We start from the raw sequence: 24,527 nt of genomic DNA, 5'->3' as shown, positions 1-24,527 counted from the left end.
TTACAAAGTAATGTAAAAGGTTTCGGGTTTACAAGAAATGCTTCTAAAAAGCTAATAGTAAACTTAGATGTTTAAGAATAGTGAAGAAATAATGCTAAGAGATTGGTTCGTATAAGTTGAATGATTTCAGCAAAGTTTCTTAGCCTCTTTCTTCTTTCTTCTGCCTTTATATACTCCAAGACATGTGATGTAGCCGTTGCTAGGGTTTTGTCCGTTGGAGTGGCAATCTTGTAATATCAGACTGCTAGGCTGAACGAGGTAGGTGGCGGATAGACTGAGCCTTGTACGATTTGTACTATGATAGCGACTTGTCCTTTCACCAGTTGACTTGAGATCTGAGGTGCTTCAGATGAACGTTGGTGAAGCTTCTGATCATCGTCAGATTAAAGCTTGGATTCTTCTGACCTTGAAACTTCTGCTTCTGAACAAGTTCCTCAAAACTTCTGAACGTCAGAGCTAGAATGGCTTGGGTCTTCAGAACCAACTTCTTGCAGGTCTTCAGAACTTGAGTCTTCTACTTCTGGACCGTTCCGCTGGAACATCTGGTCTTTAAAACTTCTGACTCTAGTTCTTCAGTACCTCTTGAGAGCTTGTATCTTCATAACTTCTGAAGGATTTGCCACAGTTATGAACGAACATGGTAAGCTTTAGAGCTCTCTTTTCAGTATCCCTTGGTTCTTCTTCTTCTGAATAAATAGGCTTGGGTCAGATTCAGAACCTGTTTGTCACAACTAAAAGAGACAAACGTTAGGGTACCACAATTGTTCATCATCACAAACCTTAGTTGTAATCATCAAAATATAGAGATGCAGCCACTGATCAAACCTTGATCTTACAATCTCCCCCTTTTTTATGATGACAAAACAAGTATTTTGATGAACAATTTTTAAACAATAAACTGAATACACAAGAGAGAAGAGATCAGAGATTAAACTTATCCTTGTGTAACGGTTAGTATTGCTCTTTCTGAATCTGGGATAACACCTGATTCTGAGCTGGGGTCTCCCCCTGACTCCCCCTGAATCTATGACTTGATGAAATGATGAAGAGTCTAGATTCGGAGTCTTGGTGATGTGATCAGAAGATACGCGTAGAAGGATGTATACTCATCAGAAGTGATGGTTCAGAACTTGCGTAGATCACTTAAGAACATAGAGTCTTGTCCATATATAATTGGAATAAGGCGTCAGAAGCAAATTAGTTCAGAATATGAACAAAATGTATTCCTTATTTGAGACGCTTGACAATATCTATGTGCTATAAGTATTTGATACTTATTCTCCTCTACTGGTTTTATATAATAAAAAAAAAGTTTATCAAAACCATTTTATGTACTCCCCCTTTTTGTCATAATCAAAAAGAGTGAAAAAACAAAGCCAACAATAACAATAAAAAACAAATAAATGCATGCAAGATAGAGGAGAGGGGTTCAAGGCTTGGATGAAGAGGGAAGATTCTCGATCAGGAACTTCATCATATCTTCCATTCTGCGGGAGGATTTCTGAATTTGCCTGCTTTGTTCAATCTAAACAAGTCCTTGTTGCTCAACCATCTGAAACAGTCTCGGCTCATCATCTTGAATTCTGTCAATTCTGGCAGCAAGAGTAGCAACTTCTGGAGCTTGAGCTGAAGTAGGAACTTCTGGAGCTTGAGTATGAGTAGGAACTTCAGCTTCTGATGACATTTCAGCATCAACTTGAATTGGCCCTTGCTTCTCAACTTCATTAGCATCTGCATCTTCCAGAATAACTATGCCGTCAGAGCTGTCTTCTGCAACCTCTGCTGGAGTCATCTCAGCATCTTCTGAGGTACATTCAGAAACAACATAGTGTCTTTCAGCCATAGCTCTTCTCAAGGGTTCACAGACCCTGTGCAGCACTCTCTGCCTTTGCTCATAGGCTCTCTCAGACGCATCATGAATTCTCAGACGTTTCTCACTGCTAAGCTGCTTCTGAAGTTCATAAGCTTTGCTTTCTGACCATCTTCCGAAGGCAGACCACAGACCATGAACAAGGGAGACATCAAACTGATTATCAGTTACCTGATATAACCATTTCAGTCTTCTGGTTGCCTCTTCAGAAACCTCCTGAATGAGTTGAATAAGATTTTGAGGTCGGAAGGAGGTTGCCAAGATCAGAACAGGCTGAGGAGTTCTGGTTGCATTGGAGCTTGAGGCATTGGAGCTATCAGGTCTGGGTTGTCCTGAAGGAGTAGAGTCAATCTCATGGTTCTTCTCTATTCCTGAATGATCAGATTCATCCATATGCTCAGCTTCAGAGATCGTTACTTGCCTTTTCCTTGAGGTAGCAGTCTTCTCAGGTGAGGTAAAACTCAGATCTCGTGAGTTTACTGCAGAATAGTTGGACAAGGACACATAGGAAGTTTCAGCAGCATCTTGAAGCTGATCTTCAAAGTTGGAAGCTACTTGTTGAAGAGGCTTCACATTGAAGGGCGGTTCAAGGATCTGAACATCATCATCTTCTTTTTCTTCCTCAGCAGGGATTTCACCAGTTTGAGTTAACAGGAGGGTTTGTGAAGTGGATGGAGGCGTGGGAGTGAAATTTTGAACCAAAGTTCTCAGAGTAGCCTCACTTTGAACAATACCTTGAATGAAAGAATTGAAATGAGGTACAGGTTCAGTTGTGGTGGATGTGGAAGAGGTGTGAATTGAGATGGATGGAATGGCAGCGGTAGCTGTTTGGATGTTTGATTGAGGAGCTTGTGTTTCAGCTTGAGAGAAAGTCTGGGTTTGAGATTCTGTTTGAGTGGGTGCTGTTTGGGTTGAGGTAGGCATGGAAGTAGATATAGGCAGGGGTTGTTCAGGAATAACTACTAAAGCAGAATCAGAGTTAATGCTTTCAGTAGTTACCTTACTTGATTCTCTGAGAGGGATGGAACTGGTGGGTCTAGCAGTCCTTGCAGGATCTGAAGCTGTCTTAGATCTCCTCTCTCTTTGTGCTTCTGAGATCTTTTCAGATGCTAGCTTTGGTCCTGACTCCTTCTTCTGAAGAGGACCCTTCAGAGGCAGTTTCAACCTCTTGCCTATGGGCTCTACATCTGAATCAGTGGATTCTTCAGCTTCTCCTGATTCCCTTATGACTTGGAGCACATTTTCAATGATCTCACAGCCATCCTGCTCAACCTCTTTTTCTACTTGAGTTGTTTGAATCCTTTGCCTTTTTACAAGAGGAACATCATCTTCGGTTTCCTCATCAGATGATTCTTCAATAATTGCTTTCCTCTTGACATTCTTTCTACCTGGAACTTCTTCTTCTTGAGTTCCAGAGGAAGAACCCATAGAGCTCTCAGAGGCATCAGATTGAGATTCCTCATATGACTCTTCTGGAGTTCTTTCAGGAGAGGGTTCTGGAACTGGTTCCCTGATGACCACTGACTTAGATGTTGCCTTTATCTTCTTGGTCTTCTCTATCAGAATCCCTTTGCCTTTGGGATATGAAGGCTTGCTGATTGTTCTCTTGGCTCTCCTTGTTGGCAATTCATGAGGACTGTTAGGAAGAGTTGTGACAAATTCTTCAAAGGTGATAGGATCTCCTTCTCTTCTGAGCATCCTCACATACTCCAGAATGCATGCTGGATTGTCCTTTTTAGACCATAGAGGAAAGTCATTAACAGGGTAGTTCTTCTGACGAATCTCTTCAGATGTGTCTTCTTTCGGTTCAATCTGAACTTTCTCAATAATCTGCATTCTCTTCAGCTTAGTTCCATTGAGAGGATCTCCAATGGTCATAGCCAAATCATCATGAAGTCCCAGATCAAAAAGAGCCTTGACCAGTTGATTCTGAGTGAAGATATCTGAGAGTAACCTTCCATAAGGAATGTAAGAAATAGACCTCTTGTTCTCACCTCCAGTAGTTCTTGACTTCTCAACACATTCCTTCAGATAGTTGAAAAGCAGAAATGGCAGACATACAGGCTCACCCCTAGAAATGTAGTACATGATTACCTTCTGAGTTGCATTGAGGTAATCAATTCCGCCTGTTCTGGGATGGATGCAGGATATGAAAATCTTCTGCCATATCTTCATCTGGGGCTTCAGATCCTTTATAGCATACTTGGTCCTATCCATGGTCCAGTTGTCATAAATAGCAAAATTAACAAGCTTCCTCATGCCAGGAACATTGGCATCAACATTTTTGATCCTTTTTCCCTGTTGAAACTCCAAACCCAGTAGCTTTGCAATGGACTCTTATGAAATCACAATCTTCCTATCCAGCACATGGGAGACGACGTAGTAGTCGTTGCAAACTGCATTTTTCCAGAATTTCACCACCAGTTTGTGGTAAATAGGACCATAGAGCCTATTGAAATAACCAGACCAACCTTGTAAGTCGACTTGATCCCTGATTTCGAAACCATGATCAGCCAGGTTGTCGAAGTCCACTCTTGCTTCGTTGCACACAACCAGTTCTTCAGCTTTCTTGACACAGGTGACCACATTGGGTGTGTCCAGAATCTGTTGAGCTGCTTCAAATCTTTGAGTTTCTTGGTCTTTGACAATTTGTTTGGAAGAAGTAGTAGCACTTGCTCTAGATTTCCTCGATTTGCCCATGATTCTCCGGTAGTGAGGTTTAGGGTTCATAGAAAGAGAGGAATATTGGAGAGAAGAGTAAGAATGAATGCAATGCACACGAAGAGTTTGAAAACCGTATGTGTAAGTGTGTGGGAGATCATGTGTGAAGAGTGCGTATAGTGGGTTAAATGGTAACCGTCGAGATTTTAAGAAGAGAGAAAAGTAAAAACAAGATCAACGGTTCTAAAATAGATAGTTTGAAAATAGCATAGTGGAGGAGAGTAGGCATTATCATTATAGCAGATACACCACGCGACTCAAGGAACTATGTCACAAATGAAGTGACACGTGTATTGTTGCCTACCACAGAAGTTTAACCGGTGGGTTAAGTTCTTCTGATCGAGTACCTTTTGAAAAGGGTAACATCTGATGACTTCAGAAGTACCACGGTCAGAAATTCTGAGGAAAACCTTACTCTGGACATAAGTCCATGTTCAGGTTTTCAAGAATAAAAACCTATCTTCTGCTAAGGGCTTAGTGAAAATATCTGCCCACTGATGGTCAGTATCAACATACTCTAATGATAGAGTGCCCTTCTGAACATGATCACGAATATAATGATACTTTACCTCTATATGCTTTGCTCTTGAGAGTAGAATGGGGTTCTTGCTGAGTGAAATAGCAGCTGTGTTGTCACAATAAATAGGAACCTTCTTCAGAGACAAACCATAGTCCTCCAGATGATTCTTCATCCATATGGTTTGTGTACAACACGTAGCAGCTGAGACATACTCTGCTTCTGCTGTTGATAGAACAATTGTGTTCTGTCTCTTGCTTGACCAAGTGACAAGATTTGCTCCAAGGAAATGCAGCTTCCAGAGGTGCTTTTCCTTTCCACTCTGTCTCTAGCAAAGTCAGCATCACAAAAACCTGAAAGTGTATACTCTGATGTTTTTCTTAGAGGAAACTTCCTCTTTCTCAAGAATGCATGTTGGATGCATTGGAGTCTTAGAGATGTTGCAGTCACTCATGTTGAACTTCTTCAGAAGTTCCAAGGTGTACTTCTTCTGATGGATATAGGTGACTCCTGGTCGTTGATCTATTTGAATTCCCAGGAAGTATTTGAGTTCTCCCATCATGCTCATTTCGAATTCAGCCTGCATCAACTTAGAAAATTCCTTGCACAGAGAGGGATTAGCAGAACCAAAAATGATGTCATCAACATAAATCTGAACTATAAGAATATCATTTTTATAGGTTCTGCAGAAAAAAGTATTGTCACCTTTACCCCGTACAAACTCATTCTGTAGAAGAAAGGAGCTGAGCCTTTCGTACCACGCTCTGGGAGCTTGTTTCAGTCCATAGAGTGACTTCTTGAGCTTGTAGATATGCTCTGGATATTTGTCATCTTCAAAGCCAGGAGGTTGCTTGACATACACTTCTTCAGAAATGTAGCCATTGAGGAAGGCACTCTTGACATCCATCTGATGGAGAATGATGTTGTGATTTACTGAGAAGGAGATCAGTAGCCTTATAGCTTCAAGCCTTGCTACAGGAGCAAAGGTCTCAGTGTAATCAATCCCCTCTTGTTGACTGTAGCCTTGAGCCACCAGTCTTGCCTTGTTTCTTGTTACTTCTCCCTTTTTCATTCAGCTTGTTTCTGAATACCCACTTGGTTCCTATGACATGAAAACCTTTGGGTTTAGGAATTAAGGTCCATACATCATTCTTGGTGAACTGATCTAGCTCTTCTTGCATTGTCAGAATCCAGCCTTTGTCTTCAAGAGCTTCATCAACTGATTTGGGCTCAATGAGAGAAACAAGTCCTTTCAGACTCAGAAGAGTCTCTTCTGAAGGTTTGTGCATAGACCTGGTTCTGACGGGAGCATCTTTGTTGCCAATAATCAGTTCTTCTGGATGAGAGACAACTATTCTTTTCTTCTTCTGAAGCTGATCAGAAGTTGTTGGAGCAACTTCAGATGCTTCTGCCTCTGGAGCAACATCCTCTGAGATGTTCTTTGGTTGATTTGCTTCCGAATAATCAATGCTTAAATCTGCAAATCTTTCAAACAGCTTTGACTTTTCTGAGCCAAGCTTATCATCAAATCTAATTTGAATAGATTCCTCAACAGTTTGATGAATAATATTATAAATTCTAAAATCTTTAGATCTTTCAAAATAACCAAGAAAATAGCATTTTAAAGCTTTAGAATCGAATTTACCCAATTGCTCCTTAGTGTTGAGCATGTAGCAAGTACTTCCGAATGGATGGAAGTAAGAGATATCAGGTTTTCTTCCTTTGCATAGCTCATAAGGAGTCTTCTCCAGAATTGGTCTGATGGAGATTCTGTTCTGGATATAGCAAGCAGTGTTGATTGCTTCTGCCCAGAAGTGGTTGGCCATACTTGATTCTTGCATCATGGTGCAAGCCATCTCCTGAAGAGTTCTGTTCTTTCTTTCAACAACTCCATTTTGTTGGGGAGTGCGAGGACAGGAGAAGTTGTGAGAGATTCCTTGGGAGTTGAACAATTCTTTAAAAGCTTTGTTCTCAAATTCTCCACCATGGTCACTTCTGAGAGTAATCACTGAAGTTTGGAACTCCTTCTGAACTTGAGTGATGAAGTTGGTAAACATAGTTTGTGTTTCATCTTTGTGCCTTAGGAACTTTACCCATGTCCACCTGCTGTAGTCATCTACAATGAATAACCCATACTTCTTTCCTCCAATGGATTCAGTTTTCACTGGTCCAAAGAGATCAATGTGAAGTAGCTCAAGGGGTCTTGTTGTAGATACCACATTCTTTGCTTTAAAGGGCTTCTTGGTGAATTTTCCCTTCTGACAAGCTTCACACAGAGCCTCTGATGAATACTTTAGACGAGGCAATCCTCTGACGAGATTTAGCTTGCTGAGTTGAGAGATCTTCCTGAGGCTGGCATGCCCTAGGCGTCTGTGCCAGATCCATTGCTCATCATTAATTGACATGAGACACTTGACCTTCTGAGATAGCAGTTCAGAAGATTTGATTTTGTAAATATCATTTCTTCTCTTCCCAGAAAACAGAACGGATCCATCTGTTTGACTGACAGCTTTGCAGCCGGTTTGATTGAAGATCACATCGTAACCTTTGTCAGCAATTTGGCTTATGGAAAGCAAGTTATGAAATAGTCCTTCCACCAGAAGTACATCATTGATAACTGGAATATTTCCATCTCCTATGGAACCCTTTCCAATGATTTTTCCCTTCTGGTTTCCTCCAAATCCAACGTTACCTCCTGACTTAAGCGGTACTAGCTTTTGGAATATAGACTTTTTGCCCGTCATGTGTCGCGAGCATCCACTGTCCAGGTACCATGACAGGTGTCTTAACTGAGTTGCATAAGATGTCTGCAACAGGAATAATTTTTGTCTTAGGTACCCATATCTTGGGTCCTTTCTTGTTAGTTTTCCCAGAAGTTCTTGGAACTTTGGGTGCAACAGAAGGATAATACATAGGAACCTGATTATAATATTTAGACATGTCAAGTTTAAACTTTCCCTTTGGTTTTACCACCTTTGGTGTAACCTTTTCTGGAATGACAGTGCCAGAGGGAACGAAATGCTTATGCAATGGTTCGCGTTTGGGCTCAGATGACTCATCTCTCATGGATTGAGAGTAGCCAAGGCCACTGTTCTCATTTCTGCTTATGCCATAGATCATTGAAGCCATAAGACTTCTGTCTATGCCCTTGGCTAGGAACCTTTGAAACGCTTTCTCATATAATGTTTCATGCTTAACATCAGATGATGCAAGTTGATCTTCTAGCATGGCATTTTTAGCACGAAGAACAGAGTTGTCATTTTTAAGAGAATAATTCTCTTCTGTGAGTTCAGAGACTGACTTCTCATGAACCTCTGATGAACTGGTTTTAACAGCATACTTTCTTTTAAGCTCTTTATGTTTACTTACTAGAACATCATGTTTCTCCATTATTTCAGATAAGGCAGTTCTTAGCTCAGATGGAGAAAAATTAGAGAATACCTCATCATCATTCTCAGAGTCTGAGTCATCTTCTGAAGCTTCAGCACTTCTGCTGGTGGTAGCCATCAGAGCCTCCACAGCTTCATCTTCTTCTGACTCAGCTTCATCATAGTCAGTTGCATCGAAGGTCACAAGAGCTTTCTTCTTGAAGACTTTTCTTGGTCTCTTGTCCTTCTTTAGCTTGGGACAGTCACTCTTGTAGTGCCCAGATTCCTTGCACTCGAAGCAAGTGACTTCCTTTCCAGATGATTTCTTCTGACCAGATGAAGATTCATATCTTCCTGAACTTTTCTTTGGTCCTTTGCCTTTGCTATGTCTGTTCTTCCAGAGTTTGCTTAATCTCTTTGTGAAAAGAGATAGCTCTTCATCACCAGACGCATCTGATAGCTCTTCAGAGGAATCTTCCTCTTGTGCCTGATAAGCTTTCGCTTTGTCAGACTTTGACTTAAGAGCAATAGATTTGTCTTTCTTTTGAGGCTTGTCCTCTTTGAGTTCAATCTCATGGCTTCTGAGATGACTCACGAGTTCTTCTAACTTCAACGAGTTCAGATTCCTGGAGAGTTTCAGTGCAGTGACAAAAGCTCTCCACTCCTTAGGCAAACTTCTGATGATCTTTTTGACATGATCACCAGTAGAGTAGCCCTTGTTCAGCACTCTGATTCCATCAATCAGAGTTTGAAACCTTGAGTACATCTCCTCAATGGTTTCACCAGATTCCATCTTAAACTGTTCATATTGTTGTATGAGAGCAAGAGCCTTGGTCTCCTTGACCTCTTCATTTCCTTCATGCGTCATGACTAAGGAGTCATAGATGGATTTTGCTGTTTCTTTGTCAGAGATCTTCTCATACTCAATATATGATATTGAGCTGAATAGCATAGACTTCGCCTTGTGATGATCCTTGAAACCCTTCTTCTGAGCGTCAGTCCTTTCAGAACGGGGGATCTTCACTTCTGAAGCATCCACTAGATCAGTATAGCCTTCCATGACCATATCCCAGAGATCTGGGTCAGTGCCAAGGAAATAACTCTCTATTCTATCTTTCCAGTACTCAAACTTTTCACCATCAAAGATTGGTGCTCTGAGTTGGTTGTTGTTGTTGTCAGCGGAAGTATTGGCTTGGGCCATCGTTTGTTTTTCACACAAGGTTCTGGATCACTTAACACTGTTAGGTGTTTAAATCAGAATCGGAGCTCTGATGCTAATTGAAGGTGCGAAAAACACTAGAAAGGGGGGGTTTGAATAGAGTTTTTGAATAAAGAATATACTTTTTGAACTTTTTCCAAACTCAAAGATAAGAACTAGGTGCTGAGGGATAAGAAGAGAAGCACGCAAGTATTTTATCCTGGTTCACTTGAGATAAAAGCTCAAGCTAATCTAGTCCACCCGTGAAGGTGATTTCTTCCTTCTTCTGATGAAGGCAATTCACTAAAATCAATGAGTGTTACAACTGCACTTTGCTACCTGCTAAGTGACTAACAATACACTGATTTTCTCACTAGTATCCTCTTAAGAAGCTGATCTACCGATCCTCTTAAGACTAGCTAAACACTGAATCAACCTTGATTCAGTCCTCTCAAGATCCGACCAACCTTGGTCTTTAAGGAACTTTACAAAGTAATGTAAAAGGTTTCGAGTTTACAGGAAATGCTTCTAAAAAGCTAATAGTAAACTCAGATGTTTAAGAACAGTGAAGAAATAATGCTAAGAGAATGGTTCGTATAAGTTGAATGATTTCAGCAGAGTTTCTTAGCCTCTTTCTTCTTTCTTCAGCCTTTATATACTCCAAGACATGTGATGTAGCCGTTGCTAGGGTTTTGTCCGTTGGAGTGGCAATCTTGTAATATCAGACTGCAAGGCTGAACGAGGTAGGTGGTGGACAAACTGAGCCTTGTACGATTTGTACTATGATAGCGACTTGTCCTTTCACCAGTTGGTTTGAGATCTGAGGTGCTTCAGATGAACGTTGGTGAAGCTTCTGATCATCGTCAGATTAAAGCTTGGATTCTTCTGACCTTGCAACTTCTGCTTCTGAACAAGTTCCTCAGAACTTCTGAACGTCAGAGCTAGAATGGCTTGGGTCTTCAGAACCAGCTTCTTGCAGGTCTTCAGAACTTGAGTCTTCTACTTCTGGACCGTTCCGCTGGAACATCTGGTCTTCAAAACTTCTGACTCTGGTTCTTCAGTACCTCTTGAGAGCTTGTATCTTCAGAACTTCTGAAGGATTTTCCACTGTTCTGAACGAACATGGTAAGCTTTAGAGCTCACTTTTCAGTATCCCTTGGTTCTTCTTCTTCTAAATAAATAGGCTTGGGTCAGATTCAGAACCTGTTTGTCACAACTAAAAGAGACAAACGTTAGGGTACCACAATTGTTCATCATCACAAACCTTAATTGTAATCATCAAAATATAGAGATGCAACCACTTATCAAACCTTGATCTTACAACTTCTACATGCACGATCTGCTGCCTTGCATTTTCGCATGTAAATCTTTAACATCTCTTAAGCTTGAGGTTCTCCCTAATGCCTGCAGAAAAGAGAGAAAATTATTTCCTGAATCTCTGAGTTTGCCAGCACTAACCATCTTGGATCTGAGCAATTTCACATTTTGCTCAAGCAACCCATTTTCCGGGTTTAACAAGTTGGATAGTTTGATCATTGACAAAAGGAACCCTCTGCATATCAAGTGCAGCACTTGTCAATTTAACTGTGCGTTGTCTTATGAGCATCTGCAGACTTGAGCTATCTACACCATGTCTTCATAGCTTTTCTTGCAAGGGTTATCTTGACCATTACTTTTGGGGGAGCGGTCTTTCTTTAATTAAGAAAGTTTACATTGATACACTTATGGTCGTATATAAACCGGAGGAACCTCTGGTTCTACTTAGCTGGCTGCAAGGTTTTGTTAATATGACTTCATTGACTGTTACTACAAACACTCTTCAGGTATATTGACTTGCAGATGAGGCTGTTTTTACTTTCTTCTTAAGATGTTGTTTTAATTTTCAATTTTTTGTTAAAAAGTCAAATGACTTGCAGCATTATCCAATTCACCCTCATTGGTTAGGTCCTTTTCTTAGATCCTTACTTATTAAAGATTAAGCTCCCTTCATTGGCTAACTTGAAGAGATTTAAAATTAAAAGGAAATTAACCACTATTTGGTTTGATGAAACGGACACCGGTAGATATGTTGCATAGAGAGATGGAAGCCACTAAGTCATTGAAAAATGCTGCCAGGTTATTGAAAACATGGAAGGAGCAAACTGCACCTTTGCCTGATGATTTAATGTTATTTTTGAATCAAAACTCACCGTCAGCAAAAGTTAAAATCATAGATTGCTCAATGGCTATGTTTGGCATGTTTAGCTGATAAGCTAGCTGAAAGCTTATAAGCTAGCTGATAGCTGAAAGCTGATACGCTAGCTGAAAGCTGAAAAGCTACGTGATTGAAACAAAAGTGTTTGGTAAAACTAGCTGTTAAACAAGCTGAAATTGTAAAAAGACATAAAATGACATACTTGTATAATTATTTAACAGTACTTTATTTTTACATTAATACCTATATAATATTAATATTAAAATTATTATTATTTTAAATATTTTTATTAACTCAAGTTATTTATCATCTTAAAAATATAATATTAATTTTTACTTTAATACTTGTGGTGCGCAACGGTGTGGCGGAAATAGTGGCGGGAACTGCATACGTAAGTGTAAGGGGAAAATATGTTTAGTGTTTTTATAAATATATAAGGGTAATTGTGAAATTTTAATAAAATAACAAGGATAAAAATGAGAATAAATTTAATAAGCTATAAGCTACCTGAGATAGCTTATAACTTAAAGCTTTAAGCTACTGAAATAAGCTTTTTCACCAAACACTTTTGAAGAGCTTTTAAGCTAGTCAAATAAGCTTTAAGCTAGTCAAATAAGCTATAAGCTAGCTGAAATGACATGCCAAACATAGCCATGTGAATTTGGCATTCAACTTTTTGAATAAGGTAACATGGCTTGGTGTTTGCTTCCTTCCCCTATGTAAGACCTGGATTTTCAGAACAAGCTAGTTTCCGACTCACGCGTAGAATCAGTGTAAGCGTGACAGGAGTTTGTTATTTGAGGAAGATTAATGAAGAAGAAAGTTCAGGAATTTATTGAGGAATGTTGCGTAGTCGTTTTCGGAGTTAGTGCGAGTCGTCTGCACACTTGCCTTAGGGCGAGCGTGTCCAGAATAGGCTATTTCGCTCTTAAAGCAACGTTTTGAGTGAGATTTCGAACTCTCGGAAAATTTAAAGATTCTCTTTATTTTTCCATCAACCAGCGTTTCATTTCGGAACTCTGGACTGTACGCACGATAGGTTTCACTTTTCGGATGTCCGCCGACGCTAATTTCTTTGCTTCGAAACCCTAATTTTGAGCGATGGATGAAGACTTTTTCTATTCGGGACTTCTAACGAAGATTCCGTCCGCGTTACCAGACTTGTTTCGACGTTTCCAATCTTTCTTCAGTAGGAAGTTTTGTCATTTGAGCATCACAGCAAAAAGTAGTTTTTCGGGACAGACTAACTTACACCGCTTTTGGCGTTTTGGATATCGTTTTTCCCAAATCCTAGATATTTGTTTTGAGTTCTGGAATTCTGACGCCAGAATCTCTCTTAGAATTCCTCGGTGATCGTGTTGCAAAAATCGGAATCGCGAAATTTTCATTTTCCCGCGATTTCGCCCGCCTATAAATAGCGCGAAAAAGCAAAATCCTCTCATTTTCTTTCTATCTTGGCCGAGGATTGTGGAGAGCTTGGGGGAGAAGAGATTTTCGCGAAACCTTGACCAATCTTCGTGCAGTTCGTCCCTACTTCTAGGTATCGAGGTAACTAACACGATTCCTACCTCTGATTGTTGTTTCTGTTGCGTTTCTGAAGTCGTTTCTGTGCTCACAGTTTTGAGCTTTTTCTAAAATTGTCTGATTTCTTCAATTTCTTGCTTGGGTTATGTTCTTTAGGTTCCCAAGAGCCTAAAACCTCTGTCAGTAAACTCTGATTGCGATCTATTTGACAGGGATCTGAAAAACTGATTCAAAATCCTTTTTGTCTCACATTTCGAAACTTTATTGTCAAAAAGACTTAATCTGACTTCGTGCCTTTAGGATTTGTTGTCACGGATGTCATGAGGATCGTTGCTGTCAAATTTGTTTTCAGAACTGATAACTTTGAAGTTTTGAGCCTTTATTTTGGACCAAAATGCCCCTGGATAGTCGTATTTCGACCCGTTTGTCCGAAAATTGTTCTGACAGTTTCTTTGCCTTAGTTTTACTCTAAAACTACCTTGTAAACTGATTTGATCGAAGAAAAAGAGCCGAAGCCCTTTTCTCCTTATGGCCGTGGGCTATTTCCTAAGGGGGGGAGTTTTTCGTTTTCGAAAACTTGTCCTTTCGTACCCGATTGTCGTATTCTGAAGCTTTAATGCTCTGTCTATCGTTTATGTATTGTTTTGCGATCGAACTAATCGATTTTGTTTGGATTCTGCTTTGTTTTTCTCCGAGGTTCAGTTGAAGGAACTTTGGAAGACTCAGAGCAATTGTTTGAGGAGAACTTTGCTTGCGAAGCTGGAACAGCTCGAGGTTAGGGCAACTTACATATATATTAGCTATGATTGCATGATAGGCGTCGATAAATTCGACTTATGCTTTGCTATGATATTGATTATGATGATGGTTTATTGTTATGAATGTTTTCATAACTTATGATGTGATGTTGTGTGGAATTGAGCGTTTTGACGCGACTTCGGAGTGAAGATTCATTGATCTGGTGATCTTTGATATTTCGGGTTGGATGAACAACCCTAGGCAAGTTCAAACGAGGGGTTTGAGACTTAGCCATTTGCTGGTATTTGTTGGAATTCTTAGACTTTCCCCGAGAAACTTCTTTTGGGTGGTTGGTTTTCGGAAAACCTAGAATGAATAGAATTTCGAAAACTAGAGACTTTGGGAGACTTAGACATTGAGAAATAAACTCATAACCTGACTAATTCAATTCGAAACGTTTTTACTAAACGAATAATCATAGGAGAACTAAAAGCGAAAATATTTACGAAAGACGGGGAAAAGTCGACTTTTGTTGTGGGTTTGGAGAGTTATCGGAATTGGGAAAGCCACTAAGGTGAGCTATGGTGATGATTGAAAGTCACCGAGTACTCTAGTACTCTTGGGGAGTGTTGTGGAGCCGTGTTGTATTGACCGACACCTAGTGCTCTTGTTGTTTGGGCTGTGTTGTATTGACCGACACTAGACCCTTGTGTATTCTGTGGATGGAGTTGTGTTGTATTGACCGACACTTACTCCGAGTTGTGTTGTATTGACCGACACTAACTCATTGGGTTTTGTTGAGATTGGGTTGTGAGCTACACACTTTCGTGGTAAGGACGATTCGTTGTTTGGCTAACCACGTTGCATTCAATCGGGTGAATAACGGGAATGGTTCACCTGTGCATATCATGGTGAATAACGGGAATGGTTCACCTTGCATAAATGATGAATAACGGGAATGGTTCATCATATGGTGAATAACGGGAATGGTTCACCAAGGATGAATAACGGGAATGGTTCATCCAGGATGGATTTCATCCAGGATGGATAACGGGAATGGTCCATCCATAGTGAAGAACGGGAATGCTTCACTTGTGGCGAACGGGAACGCGTCACAAATCCGGATTCATAATTGCATTTCACGCATACATTCATGCTGACTGAGACTGTGTGCTGTTTGTTTATTGAAGCAATGTTAGAGCCATAACATGCTAGGATTACTTATATGCCTAAATAACAACTTATATATATACCCTGTCACATGTTGTGTGTATATGTACGTATTGCTGTGAGTTGACCCTAGCGCCTTGGCTTTGTTTGTATGTTTGTCTTTGGGCGGTCGGCCTGCTGCCAGATGTCGATGGCCGACTGGTTCTCGACGGTCTCTCCCTCGAGGGGGATCAGATATGAGCTGCTGGATCGGGATGCCCCCACCGCTTGGGTGATCGATGTAGCTGGTCACCGAGCGATGTATAGGGGAAGGGTCATGGAGGACCGGACGGATGAGCGAGGACGCCTGACGAGCGGAGTGCTACGGCGCATGGAGCTGAGTTTTGACTTGCCGCCCTCAGTTCATTGTGGACCAGGCACTAGACATGCACCACCTGCACCACCTCCGACTTCACCTTCTGTTGAGGAGGACCCAGAGGAGATCGAGCCTGCTGCTACTGCTGCTATACCTGTTGTGCCACCTCCGGCTACTGCCATCGCTCCTACCGACGTGGCGTCGTCCTCTAGGCTCGTACAGCCGAGGAGGGAGTCTGTTGTCCCATCTGCCTCACGTCTCTTATCTTTCTCTTCACCGCACGGCTACCGTGTGGACCCCTTGATGAGGGTGGTGGAGGAGGATGTTCTTACAGGAGAGGTGGATGTGGAGACCGGCTCGACTAGGGCGGTGCGCAGGACAGTGAGGAGGGAGGTTATGGATTTGGACACCAAGATGATTACGGTGGATTCCGACTCTGACTCCGAGAGCAGTGGGGAGAGCTACTCGCCGAGCAGCGATGAGGAGGAGGAGGATTGGTGAGCTGAGCTGGGAGGGTAGGTTAGGATTAGCGACATTTTTTTGTGTAGAGCTCTGATCGTCAGTTTCTTTTTGGGGACAGGGTAGGTTCCGATGTGTGGCTTTTTGTGTGGTTCTTTTGAGGAGGATCACAGAGAGTCTGTCGGAGTATAGGGGTCTTCCTTTCAGGCCATTTTTGAGTGCCGACTTTCTCTGGGATAACTGTATTTTGATACTTTTACTTACAGTGCTGATGTTGTACATATTTGCCTACGGGCTTACTACTTTGGAGTCACTGCGGCTTCGCGTGACATGGAGTGCAGCTGAGGCTGTACAGATGTATATATTGTATATTGGTTAGTTTAGTGGTTGGGCTATGTCTTTATTTCCTATTGCTTGTTTTAAAAGGAATCAAACGGAAAAAAAAATTACCTGTTTTCCGCATAAAGTTTATTTTTGGTTACTAAAGTGACACCTGGAAATCGGGGTGTTACACCCTTTTTCTGCTAGTGCTCTTTTCTTATAACTGATTTTTGAGTTTTATATGTAATGACATGATATATAGTATCCTATCTCAGTTTAAGTTCGTGCAAGTTGCTTGTATTAAATGAAAGAATTTAATTTATAGGTGTTTTTGGTTATATCTATAAGTATTAGGTTCCCACTAGGGTGGGGAACTTACAAACTGGTCCATCGGTGGACCAGTTTTTTTGACCGAGATTTGCAGGTAAGTGGGTCCACTTTTACCTTTTGTGGAATCTAGAAATGACACCTTTTGGTAAATACAGTCAATTGTAGACCCCTCCATGCAAATAAGCGTAATTAGTGAAATGACCCTTACCCTTAACCCAGTACCCTATCCCTAAGGGCAAAGCTCTTCTCTCCGCCGTTTCCCCCTTGTGTACCCCTGTGTTGTGTTCTCCGACAAGTCTCGCGAGCTCTGCCCTGGGTCACTATGTCTCGCGAATAGTTTGTTGATGTTCCCAAGACCCACCGCGATCTCCCTAAAACTTCCTGAAGCCCTACCGCGATCTCCCATTCTGACTGAAGTTGACTGAACTTCATCTCGGTTCCCTTCATCTCCGTTATTGTCTCAAGTTGTTCTGGTTGCAGATCTGCCACGGATCTCCATCTGACGGAACTGGTGAGTATAGATAAATCGATGTTCAACAAATTGTATGTGGGAACCTTTAATCTTTGGGATGCAGATTTGTTACAATCGTCCTTAACCGTTCCTTAATCGTTTTCATATTTACTGGTTAATTTGCTATGTGATGTCCATCTGAAATTTGAATTGTATTGAAGAAGGGAGTTGTCATTTGTAGTGAAGTTTGTGGTTCTGAACTACTGCTAATTTGTTTCAGGTTTTGTTGGCTATTTGGATAGCACAAAATATGGAGGATTCAGGAATTCCAAGCTGGTGTTCAGCCGAAGGTATTATTCCAATGATATATGGTATGGTATATGTATTATGTTTGTTTTGTATGGTGGGAAATGACAGCATATTGTAAGGATTTGATGAGGCTGTACTTAGTCTGAGATAAAACAAATTGACAATGGTTGAATCTGAATTGGTCCCAATGTTGCAGGTTTTTCATCAATTGGTGATTGCAATAGCACTGTTGTTGCTGGAATTTTGTCATCACCCACACCCACACATAGTGAGTCAATTGGTGAGGCAGAAACGAGCGAAGGTGTGGCCGTCAACAGTATGGATGATGTGGCACAAACCCAGTGGGATTGTTTGAACGAGATTGAGTTTAAGAAGCATCATTTTTTGACTCGGCAAGTAGCTTTTGAATTCTACAACTTTTTTGCCAGAGTTAAAGGGTTCTCTATTCGGAAAAGCAAGGTTTTGAGAAACAAAAAAGGGGAGATAGTGCGGCAAGATCTAGTGTGTCATAAGGAAGGCTTTCGTGAAGAAAAAAACAGAATGAGGGAAAATCGCAAGCGGGAGACAAAAGTAGAGACAAGATGTGGATGCTCAGCTAAAATGAGGATTCGATTGGTTGCTGAAAGTAGTAGGTGGCATGTTGTGTTTTTTGGAGATGCTCACAATCATGCTATGTTAGAGGGAAAGCAATCATCCATGTTGCCAGCACACCGGCACTTAAAAGATGGTGATATAGCTGGTCTGAACAGTATGAGACAAGCCGGAATTAGCACCCATGACATATACAATCTAATGGCTGACCAATCTGGAGGATTTGAAAAAATCAATGCACTGAAAGTTGACATGTTTAATCAAATGACGAAGCAGAAACAAAAGGAGCAGTGTGATGCGAAAGCTGTTTTAGTATACCTTAAGGGACTTGCTTCGGGTGATGCTGAATGTTTTGGTCACACCATGCGGATGAAGATGGTAATTTAAAACAAGTGTTTTGGGCTGATGGGATTAGTAGAATGGATTTTCAGGTGTTTGGTGAAGTTCTTGCTTTTGACGCAACATACCGGAAGAACTGGTACGGGTGTCCCATAGTTGTTCTAGTTGGAGTTAACCATCACTGTCAGACAATTGTATTTGGCACAGCAGTTTTGACTAATGAGAAAGAGGAAAGCTATGTGTGGGTTTTGGAGCAGTTTTTGGCAGCAATGAAGGGGAAACAACCAGCGGTAGTTATAACTGATGGGGCTCCCGCCATGCGGAACGCTATCACTCGTTTACTACCCAAAGCTCATCACCGACTGTGTGCTTGGCACCTTTTACAAAATGCTCAAAGAAATGTGGGTGATTCGAATTTCGTGAAAGGCTTTAAAAGCTGCATGCTGGGTAACTATACTGTTGCACACTTCAAAAAAAAATGGTTTCAATTGGTTAGTGATTTAAATCTTGAAGACAATCCATGGGTTCAAGGATTGTATGAGAAGAGGCACATGTGGGCTACTTGTATGATGCGGGGGAAGTTCTTTGCCGGTTTTCGCACTACTTCACGGTGTGAAGGTATGCATTCTCAAATTGGTCGGATTGTGCGTTCCAGAAATAGCTTACTTGAGTTTGTTCAATACTTTGAACGTTACGTGAACTACATGAGATGGAGAGAGGTTGATGCAGACTATAAGTCTGTGGTAGGAGATGTTGTTCCAAAGACCAACGTGCGTGCCCTTGAACTATGTGCTGCAAATCTTTACACAAGGACGGTATTCTTAAAGTTTCGCTCATGGCTCAGTAGTGGAAGCCTAGTGAAGGTTGCTGGCATGAAGGATACCTCCTCATGTATTATATATTCCATGTACAGGTACTGTAAACCTGCGAAACTGTGGTATGTGGCACATGATGAACAGACGTCAACATTTAGGTGTTCATGTCAGCGGATGGAGACCTTTGGACTTCCTTGTGATCATATAATAGGTTTGTTGGTGCATTTGGACATTGATGTCATCCCAAAAAGTTTAGTATTGCAAAGATGGTGTAAGTCAGCAAAAGAATCTATGAAGGGGAATTCAGAATCTGCTTTCAAATTCTGGGAGTCAACCGTTTTGGCTAGGCTGGGTTCGTTGGTGATGAGAAGTAGAGAAATGTTTAACCTTGGATGTGAATCAATGGAGGACTACCTGGATACAGTTGATGTCATGGCTAAGCATGTTGAGAAACTAAAGGCTAAGAAGGTTGAAAACAAGGGACCTGATGATGAGGACACAAATATTAATGGTGTGGATATTAAAGGGATTGATGAAGTGAAAAATCCGCATGTAGTCAAGAGTGGCAGTTCAAGTGGCACCAAAAGGAAGTGTAATGTTTGCAAGCAGGGGGGTCACAACAAAACCACATGTCCAGATAACAAAAGGCAGAAAGTTTCAGCTGTAAGTGGTCTAGGTGTGGAAGGTGGTCATGCTTAACCATGGAGACAACACGTTGAGGTAAAAGCATTATCCTTGTATTCTGTAAACCATAGATATGATATGAGACAATTTACTGTTTATTTTCATTGATTTTAAATGGTGTATGTCTCAGTTGCAGTACATTGAAGGTGTTTGTTGAATGGTGTATAGCATTGATGGGAAATGTTCGTAGCCATTGGTTGAAGTACATTGAAGGTGTTTGTTGAAGGTGTTTGTGAAGGACTTGAAGTTGAAGTGAAGGTGCATTATTTATGAAGTTGTAACAAACTTATGGGCTGTATTAGCTAATTGACTTTTCGCTTTTCGTTCCTTTTTTTTTCCTTTGAACAACTTGTGTTGGCAGTAATTTAATTCCAATTATTCAAGCTCTTTGTTATATGACCTGAACTGGATTTGCTTCAATTAGAGTCAGCGTTTTGCTGCTGTGGAAACTGTGTGTGGGCAATGCCTTGTGTTAGTAGTTGTAGGTGATTGCAACTTAAAGATACAGTTGTTTGAAAAAAAGGCCATAAATTGATCTGGACGTTTCTTGAAGGATAACATACATTTCCAAAGCTGAGCTTGATTGATTTTTCCAAATATTGTAGTAGAGCATTTGGGTGTGTGTTGAATGATTTGATCATGATAATTGACACGAACAAGACAGCGTGATAGGGTAATAGAAAGGGAATATTATGACCCATAGAAAGAAGAAAGGAATAGTCAGAAAGAGCTAAAGATCTCATAGACTGAATGAAACTCAGGTTCTGAAACTCATGAATAAAACGAGTGGGAACCGATAATTGGTACTCTGTTCTGAGTGATCTGATCTTCCAAAGTAACAGCAGCACTCAGCAGAACCATCAAAAGCTTCACGTAATTTCGACCGGAAAAAACACACACGCACGCAATGAGAATTACTATTGAACTTGATGCATAAAATGCAATTAAAACCGGTCATTGATTATGAACTAACAGATATGGAGTTCAAAAGTATGGTTTGAACGAAATTACAAATAGACTTATATGGGCACCTGAATGACAATTAGAATACACAGTTTGCCCAACCTATTAATATTACAAAAAATTCATTGCATTCACATGGAAGCAACTAATCATAGCACATTTCAGTAGTGCCCAACAGAATGAGCAGCCAAAAGCCCTTAAGAACAGGTATTTTGTCCGTACTTTGTGTATTGTGTTCTATAATATCTTAGAAGACACATGTGAACAACCTATTACTATTACAAAAAAATTCGTTGCATTTACATAGCAGCAACTAATCATAGCACATTCTGGTTCTCCCAGAAGTTGTTGGATTTTGCAATCAACGAATCGTAATGTTCATTGTGAGGCTCGCTCAACAGTCTCATGGCAGCCTTCATCCTGACAAGTTTATCCTCCACCTGCATCCAGATATGGAACATGTTAATACAATGAATTTTAACTTATTTTCAGATATGAACGCAGAACAAACTAAGCTTTTGCATTGAAAATTAATAACATGTGCCAATAAGAAGTTGTTGTTAAAATCTCACCCTTGGTAGCAAGTTTGACATGAAAACGTCATCCATTTGCATCCACTCTAATGTGCATATTGTTGAGTGTTGAGTGCTTGAAAACAAAGCAAACAAAATGGGCAGATTATACAAAACAAACCACTTCTATTTTCAAGGGGGAGTGATACAAAGTACTAAACTTCAATTACCTAGTAGTGAAGTCCTCACTGGACATTGCTTCTTCAATGTCCCATGTCCCCAGCTCAAAGTTGCCTTCAAGGTAGTTGTGGGGGTAGTGTGAAGAAAACATCATGCGGCCAATGACTTTTCCCTAACAAATGTGTGGCGGTGTTAATATGGATATACTTAAATATTGATATGAAAAAACATGAACTAGAAAAAACTAACGGGGTCTACATACAATTGTTGTAATTGCTTTTTTCCTGGCAGCAGTTTGTTTTGAATTGAGGTAAGAGTCAACCAAGTAAACCGCGCAATCATCCATGGAAGCCACCATAAGGTACCAATGGCCATTATCCTCAAGAACAGGGACATAGATCTGAGCAATCAGTATGTTAATTGAAGTGTACCAAATAATCTTTCCAAAACAGATAGGTAATATACGTTTAAAAAAAAAAAACACCCACATATTTCAGCGTCTCAAATGCAGGCATCCATTTACTTGCATATTCAGGTAGCAGATCCTCCGCCATGGTTCCCTTTAACACAGCCTCCTGTAATTGGTATGCAAGTAAAGATTAAAATTTGCGTTACAACTGTTTTTAGTTCACATGAGCCCATATGAAATGATCAAAATTTTACCGAAAAGCGCGGGGGCAGTATCCAAGCTGGCTGGGTTTCGGTATTAAGCTGGTTCCAAGTCAGTTTCGTTGCCATGAATTCAATTATCTGAAACAAGGTGTACATACACATTAAAGACTGTTTAATATAACACTTACTCAGCCATGGGTTAAATATAAAACATCCATACACAACCTTGTTGTCTATAACATGGTATGGGCAAAGTGTCAGAAATTGTTCCCTTGTTCCAATGACGGATCCTAGTTTAAATAATTCCTCCCTGCAAGTGCAAGTAGCCAAATTCAGAACATAGTACCCATATATATGTATAGTGGTCAATTAGAGAAATAAAGCATAGTGTTGTACCTAGGGTCACCATGAAGTTGAAATGTATAAGCACATATGCGGAGTTGAGGAATGGTTAACAACATCTCCTCTGTGGGGCGAAATTTGGAATCCATTGCCTAACCACCCAAAACAACACAGAAAAATAAGATAACAGTTTAAATAAACTAATTGACCATGAATGTTTTTATGTAAACCTTTGGTAATATATGACCAATCTTCCTTGCTTTTTTGTTGGTAGAGGAAATGTACGCTCTAGGAATTTTCCTTGGCCTAGATGATGGTGTTTGATCCTGAGAGATTTTTTTGCCCTTATCCTGCGAGATAGTAAAAATATTATATAATGAATGTTTTGAAATAGAAACATGTAAAGAAGAAATCGTTCTCCTTAATGGTTAGATTATACAAACCTTTGGCTTGTTGACCATTGATCCTTCTTTAATCGCACCCAGCTTACCCTCAAAAGACTTTCTTGTTGATTGGTTGGGAGTGTCAACAATTGAGCAATCATCACTGTCAGACTCAGAAACTTCAAACTCAACCTCCAATCCTTTTAGCACATCCTTACCCCTTGATGGTGTCTTATGTTTCCTGACTTTGATGGGGGTCTTTGCGCTCTTCAAAGTCCCTGACTTTGGTCCTCCTTGGTCCTTAGCAAGGCCCACATTAAGAGGTTCGTTCAGATTCAGCTCATCGTCATCAGATTTTGTAAGGTCAACACACATGTCCAAATTTTTCTTCAGTCCATCAATCGTTTCTGCATCCTTGCCTACGATCCTTGATGCACATTTTACTGGACCACAATCTGGTGTTGCAGTTGTCGTGTCAGTTTGGTTAATAGGAGCACTAGTATGCTGTGAACAGCTTCCCTGAAACACGTTGGGGGATGACTTTGTGTCAACTGCCTTATTCGCAAGGAGTGTATTCAATTTTTCATCCAGACTTGTTAGCAGCTTGGTGTTGTTTGATATCTCTTCATCAATCTTCCCTACATGCCTGTTCATTGACTGTAAAGATGGTATTTCATAGGTCAGAACAGGTTTAAGTCCACAAAAATTGTAAAGTAAAGTTCACTATATAATGACGAATCAGAAGGTGTTGAAAACTGACCTTCATGTAGCCAAAGCTTTCAGCAAGGTGAACAAACCCTCTAGGAAATCACGTCTTCCTACGTGATCAAGCTGTAAATATGGACGGGAATCAGTGACATGAAAGCAGATATAGTACAATGGATCCCCCAAACTGAGTAAAAACCCTTCATTTGTCATATCAAACTAATAAGTAAGGTCACTGAACAAATGAACCGAGTCAAAAATATCCACGTACTTTTAAATCTTGTACCTTTATCACACTAAAATATCAAACTAAAATATTCATGAACATAAAAATGAACATTAAATCAGTTAAATCCCCTAAAAAAAAAAAGTAAAGTAGGGTGCCCCCCTATATATAGGAATACAACGATTTGTTAGCACCCACAAGCGTATATTTAAGTTTAGCAGGTGTGATTAAACTTCCATTTGAAAAAGAGGTAAAAAAAAGTCATTGAAACAAACGGGACAGAAAGAAAGGTATTATGACTTTGTGAAAAGAACAAAAATAGAAAGCCAACTGTCTTCGTCAACACAAAAGAAGTCCTCATGAACATCATACAAAAAGAAACTGAACTTTTGGTGTTACGACTTTGTGAAAAGAACACAAATGTAGTTAAAGAGTTAATAGAAAAGTAAGGACTTCATAGAAAGGTACCATGTTCCTGAGTTCATGCATTTCAGCCTGTGCCTGAGCCTCTATGTGCTCCTCCTCTGTGTCAGCCTCAGTGTTCCTTTGTTGAGAGGTCTGGCCGTCTACATCCATAGAATCTCTTCCTCCAGGTTGCTGATCTCTGCAAAAATGGAACCTTTTTTTAAAACAGAAACGGACGGAATACG

At 40.4% G+C, this 24,527-nt stretch overlaps 2 protein-coding genes across 2 annotated transcripts; both read left to right on the top strand.

Annotated features, from left to right (window-relative positions):
* The first annotated feature begins 16,897 nt into the window (after nt 1-16,897).
* Nucleotides 16,898-18,503, top strand: LOC130747796 (putative protein FAR1-RELATED SEQUENCE 10). The gene is made up of 3 exons (XM_057600831.1): nt 16,898-16,910; nt 17,497-17,592; nt 17,722-18,503. Exons 1-3 carry the CDS (start codon nt 16,898-16,900, stop codon nt 18,501-18,503), a joined length of 891 nt encoding a protein of 296 aa, XP_057456814.1.
* A 32-nt stretch (nt 18,504-18,535) lies between these two features.
* LOC130747793 (protein FAR1-RELATED SEQUENCE 5-like) lies at nt 18,536-19,969 on the top strand. The gene has a single exon (XM_057600830.1). It carries the CDS (start codon nt 18,536-18,538, stop codon nt 19,967-19,969), a length of 1,434 nt encoding a protein of 477 aa, XP_057456813.1.
* The last annotated feature ends 4,558 nt before the right edge of the window (nt 19,970-24,527 follow it).

The sequence above is a fragment of the Lotus japonicus genome, chromosome 1 (genome assembly GCF_012489685.1).
Source record: "Lotus japonicus ecotype B-129 chromosome 1, LjGifu_v1.2".
Lineage (NCBI taxonomy): Eukaryota > Viridiplantae > Streptophyta > Magnoliopsida > Fabales > Fabaceae > Lotus > Lotus japonicus.
The sequence above is the reverse complement of the archived record's forward strand: the minus strand, read 5'-3'. Positions and strand labels throughout refer to the sequence as shown.

Coding starts and splice junctions, on each gene's coding strand:
- LOC130747796 (XM_057600831.1), top strand. Junction 17,593..17,721: donor TTCCAATGATATATGGTATG/GTATATGTATTA, acceptor CCAATGTTGCAG/GTTTTTCATCAATTGGTGAT.
- LOC130747793 (XM_057600830.1), top strand. CDS start 18,536: ATGGATTTTCAGGTGTTTGGTGAAGTTCTTGCTTTTGACGCAACATAC.